This window comes from Mya arenaria, chromosome 16 (genome assembly GCF_026914265.1).
Source record: "Mya arenaria isolate MELC-2E11 chromosome 16, ASM2691426v1".
Taxonomy (NCBI): Eukaryota; Metazoa; Mollusca; class Bivalvia; order Myida; family Myidae; genus Mya; species Mya arenaria.
This window is the reverse complement of record NC_069137.1, coordinates 21,833,897-21,841,325: the sequence shown is the minus strand read 5'-3', so window position 1 is coordinate 21,841,325 and position 7,429 is coordinate 21,833,897. Positions and strand designations below refer to the sequence as shown.

Sequence of the window (7,429 nt, the reverse complement as noted above, 5' to 3'; positions counted from 1 at the left end):
CGTTTTAACCCGCTATAATACGTTTTAACACTGTCTATATGTATATAATTATATGTCATTAGAAACAAAATATACTTTGCATCTTATAAATAGCTCACATGTTTGTACAACGCATTGTCAAACATTCTTCTTATAAGGAGTTTGTTTTTTTGGTAATATTTCCTGTTGTCAAGTATAAATTTTACATGTGATTATGTACAACACAAACGTCTTTTAGAGATATTTTGCCAATTTAAATTAAATATTTAACACGTTTTAACAAATTTTGATACGTGTAAACACGTTTGTGTTGTACATAATCACATGTAAAATTTATACTTGACAACAGGAAATATTACCAAAGAAACAAACTCCTTATAAGAAGTATGTAAATATTTAAATGTATTTAGCAATGAACTTCTCTTTGCATCTAATATTTAGCTCACATGTTTGTATAAAGCATTGTTAAACATACTTCTTATTAAACAATTGTTTTTTCCTGTAATAGCTTGCTTTGTTTATTTCCGTATTGCTTCTTCTGTTCTTTAATACAGACATATCGTTTTAGTTTGTATTTTTTCATATCGTCAAACCGTCATGTTATTATGAGCCCAGATATTGGAATAAATTGTAATCATGAAAACTTGAAATGTCAATTAGGAGTTCGCAAACGTAAAATTTATTTAAATCCATTTACATTTCAAATGTAAAACTCTGAACAATTGTCAAATAAGTTTAAAGGCAAACACTCTGACCATTGGTCTCACATGTTTAAAGGCTAACACTCTGACCATTGTTCTCACACGTTTAAAAGCAAACACTTCTGACCATTGGTCTCACACGTTTAAAGGCAAACACTCTGACCATTGGTCTCACACGTTTAAAGGCAAACACTCTGACCATTGGTCTCACACGTTTAAAGACAAACACTCTGACCATTGGTATCACACGCTTAAAGGCAAACACTCTGGTCATTGGTCTCACACGTTTAAAGGCAAACACTCTGACCATTGGTCTCACACGTTTAAAGGCAAACACTCTGACCATTGGTCTCACACGTTTAAAGGTAAACACTCTGACCATTGGTCTCACACGTTTAAAGGCAAACACTTTGACAATTGGTCTCAAACGTTTAAATGCACATACTCTGACCATTGGTCTCACAGGTTTAAAGGCACATACTCTGACAATTGGTCTCACGTTTTAAAGGACTCTTTCTGAACATTGGTCTAACACGTTTTAAAGGCATACGCTCTGATCATTGGTCTCACACGTTTAAAGGCAAACACTCTGACCATTGGTCTCACACGTTTAAAGGCATACACTCTGAACATTCGTCCATTACGTTCTAAAAGACTCTCTCTGAACATTGGTCTAACACGTTTTAAAGGCATACACTCTGAGCAATGATCTCACACGTTTAAAGGCATACACTCTGACCATTGGTCTCACACGTTTAAAGGCATACACTCTGACCATTGGTCTAACACGTTTTAAAGGCATACACTCTGACCATTGGTCTCACACGTTTAAAGGCATACACTCTGACCATTGGTCTCAGACGTTTAAAGGCATACACTCTGAACATTGGTCTCACACGTTTAAAGGCATACACTCTGACCATTGGTCTCACACGTTTAAAGGCATACACTCTGAACAATCGTCCAACACGTTCTAAAAGACTCTCTCTGAACATTGGTCTAACACGTTTTAAAGGCATACACTCTGAGCAATGATCTCACACGTTTATAGGCATACACTCTGAGCAATGATCTCACACGTTTAAAGGCATACACTCTGACCATTGGTCTAACACGTTTTAAAGGCATACACTCTGAGCATTGATCCAACACGTTTTAAAGGCATACACTCTGAACATTGGTCCAACACGTTTTAAATGACTCTCTCTGAAATTGGTGTAAAACTAAATAAAGGCATACACTCTGAGCATTAATCCAACACATTTAAAGGGCATACACTCTGAGCATTGGTCCAAAACGCTATAACGGACATTTACTGCATCTTGGTCAAAAACGATATGAAGGCAAACAATGCACGGTAGAATTTCCTCCCATTTTAAAAGCAATTTAAGTCAAGTTACCATGAAGAGTTTTTGACCATTTTTTTTAGAAATAATGTTTTGTATATAACTAATTCTTATTTCGGAAAACCTCGAAAACATACTTGTTTGTTTCATTTTTATGTAAAGGGGTGTGTGCATTTTCCCCCTCAAATCAACTGGACTATTTCCCTAGAAAAGATATATGTGATCATTGGCCATCATATTTTGATAAAAATGTTGTTTTGTTTGGCGTAGTTGGAATGTTTATTATCAATACATTTATATTATGTTATTAATCGGAAACCATTTTACTGCGAATGGTAATATTTACCTCGACTTCTGACCCAAAAACCATTAAGGGTCATCAACCTTTCACGGTCATTGATTGGAAACCATTTAACTACAAAATTTGACTTTGACCTTGTCCCTTAGCCCCAATACCATTAAAGGTCATCTACGTGTGTTGGTTATTGATCGGAATCCATTTCACTACTAAATGTAACTTTGACTCTGACCCCAATCTCCTTTTTTTGTTATTGATCGGACACTATTCCACAGCTTTTGTTCACTTTGACCTTGACCTCGGTCATGTTTAGATTTGTTTACGTTTATTAGTTATTGATCGGAAACCATTTCGCATATACGGTCACTTCGAACTTGACTTGAATGTTTGAGGGTCAGTTACTTTTTTTATTGATATGAAACAATTTCACTGCTAAAAGTAACCTCGACCATGAACCTTTACTTCAAATCGTTTAACGTCAAATACTTCAACGCCGTCATACGATTTATTAAAGGGACTGAATGAAAATGATTAAATAGCATTCTGATTATGTATTTCTTAAATAAGTGTCTATATAAAAGAGTCACGGTAAAAACTTAAAACAATATTCAAACATAACAGTTTGATGCTTAAAATTGAATCTTACTGCTAGCCCTTTTGTATATATGAATACACAAATGATAAGCACTCACTCAGTTTTGCATCATTATGATGGATGAATGACCTTAATTTGATTCAAAGAATGAAGAAACGTATCGCAACACAGATGCCTACAGATGCCTTTTAAATGGCACGGGATTTATGTCTTCCACCGAAATCTCTATTGACAGACAATTACAGATTTATGATTAACTTCTACTTCAAATAAGGACAATGCAAAAGTATCAAGCAATCGACAAGCAGAACAACAGACAAGCCGTATTACATTACAATAAATCCCCTTCAAACTTTGCTTACGAGAGTGTTAGTTATTAAGCCATGAACGTTGCTCCATATTAGTTTATTGTTATTGATAACATGTTCACTAAGTTTCATTTTTATATGTTGACTAGCTTTTTTACCTTTACAAAAGGTAATTTTTGCACGCCATCGACGGTCACAAAATAAACCCTATGAGAATACGTATTTGATACATAATGGTTGCTTCATGTCTTTACGTTTATTCTCTTTGGTAACATGTATTCTAAGTTTCATGAGAATATTTTGTATTAAGACCGAGGACGACTTCTATAATACCAAGGCTATGAGCATACATACAGATTATTCTTTGAAAATAAGAACTGATAAAAATCACATTATGTTCATTTCTACATATTATGTACAACTGTTACTCACTTTTGATCCCATTGTTATGTTAAGAACAATTATCAGATTTTATTCTTTTTGTATAAAACACTTATGGCAAAATTGAAAATCAAATGTATGCTAACAATGACAGAGTTATTCTCAGTCCCAATCCCAAAATAGTGGGAGAAAGAACACTGCACAATACTTTTACTAGTTGAAAAAAGATCTCCTGTGTAAAGTTCTATTTATGCTAATAGCTGCATTTTATTGGCCATTATCGCACAACGCTTCACAAAAGTTGCGCTTTTTCAAGCAAAACGCGCAGCTTTTTCGAAGACCAAAACCGCACAAAGCTTTGCTTAATCTTCGCTTAAGCTGCATTTTTAGCCAAAACACGATTCGCTAAAGCTGTGCTTTATTTAAAAAGCTGCGCTTTGTTACAATTATAAAGCTTCGCAAAAGGTGCACTTTTATGGCCAATACCGCATCGTTTTGCGAAGCTTTTGCACCGCTTTTGCGAAGCTTTTAGCACCGCTTTTGCGAAGCTTTAGTTAAGCTTTTTAGGCACCGTTTTTTATTGTTTGTTTGTTTATTTGTTTGTTTGTTTATTTATTTATTTATTTATTTATTTCTTTTTTCTTTTTTTCTTATCAATTAATTCACTCAATATCTCACTCAATGACTAATTTTTCAGATTAGGCGTCATGAGGCCCGCCCTGCTTTGTCTGATGTTTTGCTCACCGTCTTAAGGCCGACCGAGGGATCACGGCTGAGAAGACATGAAGCTGATGTCAAACTTCTTAAAACCTTTATATTCGGGGTATCCATTTGACATTTCAATAGATGGCCTCTTCGAAAATAGCTCAGTTATCTAAAACTCAAGAGCATTCACCATTATTATATTGGACGTTTTCCTTTTTTATAAGATATCATATGACGTGAAAAGGGATAAAATTATGAATTATTAATTAAACTCAGTGCAAATATTTCTATGATACTATGAAACAAATCAGTGTTATTTTCTTCGAGGGAATATGATTAATTGGGATACCATGCCAATATTTGCTTATTTATGCTGTTACTTGCATACAAATCGGTCCAATAACAAGGTGCCGTGTACATTGTTGGTGGACTATTGATATGATACTGAACCGTTATTTGTGCTTTTCAGAATTTAAAAGATGTCCGTTTTCGCCGTATTGAGTAATTATACAACAGCTGATAATTTTTATAAATATTGTCTTATTAGATATCAATAAATTATTGTTTGAATTAAAACAAGCCATGGGATAAACAGACATCAATAAAATATTGCAATATATTTCACTTCGTTGACACTAACAGTAAAAACGAGTAGAACACAGCCTTTGGTGCTGATTAGGTGAACATCTTTGACAGTAATAAACAGGTGTTCTAAATATAATCCTTTGTTTTACAACCAAACCAAAAACGAAATAAAGAAAAATGTAATAAGTTTAAGAAGCTATTATTATTATAATTAAGAAACTATGCATTCCTAATATTGCACGTGTAACATTCTGTGTTTCAGGAGTTAACATATAATCGAGATGAGGTGAAAGTAATCTCCAACAGAGTCGACATTTTGGAAAACACCACCGTCACGCATGACCCGAGCAGTCCTAACCAAGACAAGACCGTCACTTTCTACAACCTTGGTGATAAAACGGGAGAAAGTGGCAAAACACTCGTACGTGCTGGGAATAACGAAGCAAGTCCTGCTGTAATTACAGTGGTTCAAAATATGCGCAAGGCTTACGCAAATGACAAAAAGGACTTACATTAACTTAAGCAAAATGTTAAAGGCCAACTGAGAGAGCTTGAACAAAAGATAACTAGCCATATGCATAACCTACTGCAGACGTGCAACACAATATCGAGTACATTCATGAAAATATATCGCTGGCAAACGTTACTTTGTCAGTGTTCATCCATGGCTCTATTTCAAACGTTAATATTTTTTCTAATAAATCAAAAAGGAAATTGAAGCGTTATCTTTAAACACAAATGAACAGCTCGCGCTAATTATATATCAAACTGAAACGAACTTAAAGCAAAATATCACTAAAGCATACCGTGAGAAAGAGGATAAGATTGAAACCTTCATTTCAATTGCTGATCGCAATGTAAGTGAAATGATGCTTAAAGCAGATAACATTTTTAGTTTGCTTCGTACTTACTTTTCGGAAACGCTGACTAAAATAAGCGCCGTATCATTAGCACTTCAAACAGAAAACCAGAACATTCAACACCATGAAGGAAAACTAACACATGATTTTAAGCAATCAAGCATGTTAACATGTAACGAAGACTTTATTGCCAACAAAGGAACAATACAAGATGGTTACTATTACCCATGCGCAAAAGACATCCGTCTGGCCAACGTGTATCCATACCGTTCCACCGGCGTCCAGGGGCGGCTAGAGGTCCGTCACGATAGGAAGTGGGGAACGGTATGTGATGACAGCTTTCAGAGTTATGTTGGTGAACCTTACATAATAAACAACGTTAACATGGTGTGTAGGATGTTCGGGTCCCGAGAATGTCAGTATATGTTAAATGCAGTTCAGGGTAGGGGCAGTGGGGAGGTCTGGATGAACTATGTGAGATGTGATGGGCAAAGTAGCTTCCTAGATTGCCCTCACGAGGGTTGGGGGAAGCGTCCCTGTTCTCATGGTGAGGACATAGGGTTTCGTATGTGGAACTAAAAAGGTTTAAACATAAATTTACGATCAACTGATAGGATTTATAATTTATTTATAAAAAAGTGCTGTTTTCTCCCGGATTATAAATTAAGTAACAAGAAATAAGCATTTTCAATTGAAACTTTTTTTTATTATGACGGTGGATATTTGGTCAATAAATCTGCATTTAGATGAGTGTTTATGCATGAAAATGAACATGGCGGAAAATGGCGAATTAAAACGATATGATAGACGTTCTAAGAAGCACGACAAAATACGTCATTGTCTCCACAGCAATGTTCTTCTTGATGAAGTCACAACTATAATGTTGCATATAAAAACTGCATGCTCCTGAGAAATATCTACTCAAGTTATATCAATACTATCGCCCTATCAACAAGGATTGTTGGAGATGAATCATCTAAATATTTTTAAGTAAATGTATAATAGTTTGTACAAGATATCACAATACCACTATATACACTATATAATGTATTTATGCAGCGAAAGACAGCACAAAAGTAATGTCAAGTGGCATTATTTAATATGATAACAAGACATCCGCTATAAAAAAGAAACACATAAACAGCCGTGATCTATGCAACAATATCGAAATATATAATGTCTTTATGTAACAGCAAATTTTCCAGTAGAAAAAAAGTTTTGCAAGTTTGTAAAACAAATATTAAACACGCCATAACTATTTTAGTATGTATGCATTCATATGTTATGTATGTGCACTTCTTATAAATAACTATCATTTTTTGTATAAAATGTTGTTAAACATACGTCTCTCCCGTTATATTTTGCTTTGTACATTTGTTTATTGCTAGTTCTATTAAATAGCCTCGTTCTTGTTATGTTAATCTTTTTTTTAAATCCGGATGCTGACATGTTTTCATGAAGTTATTTATTTGAATGATTTGAACACTAGAACTGTTAATCGTACGAGTACGCATACTTCAAATGTTTGTCTTTTTTCTACACGTTTTCAGTGTGCAAACTCTGAGTATTTGCCGAACATATTCTAAAACACATTTGAAATGCACACACTATCAACTTTTATCCAAAACGTATTAAAGGCAAAACATCTGAATATTTGTACACGCGTTTTAA

The 7,429-nt window shown here is 34.5% G+C and overlaps 1 protein-coding gene across 3 annotated transcripts in view; it reads left to right on the top strand.

Annotated features, from left to right (window-relative positions):
- Positions 1–7,167, top strand: part of LOC128222260 (uncharacterized) — a 15,721-nt gene extending 8,554 nt beyond the window's left edge. Inside the window, exons 3-4 of one of the 3 annotated variants that reach the window (XM_052931220.1) lie at positions 4,306–4,431; positions 5,161–7,167. In XM_052931220.1, the coding sequence (XP_052787180.1) occupies positions 4,306–4,431; positions 5,161–5,415 (381 nt within the window). In that variant the 3' untranslated portion in view covers positions 5,416–7,167. Of the gene's footprint in view, positions 187–4,305; positions 4,432–5,160 lie in introns of those variants that run through there. The other 2 variants (XM_052931219.1, XM_052931218.1) reach the window with 2 other exon arrangements.
- Positions 7,168–7,429: the final 262 nt, after the last annotated feature.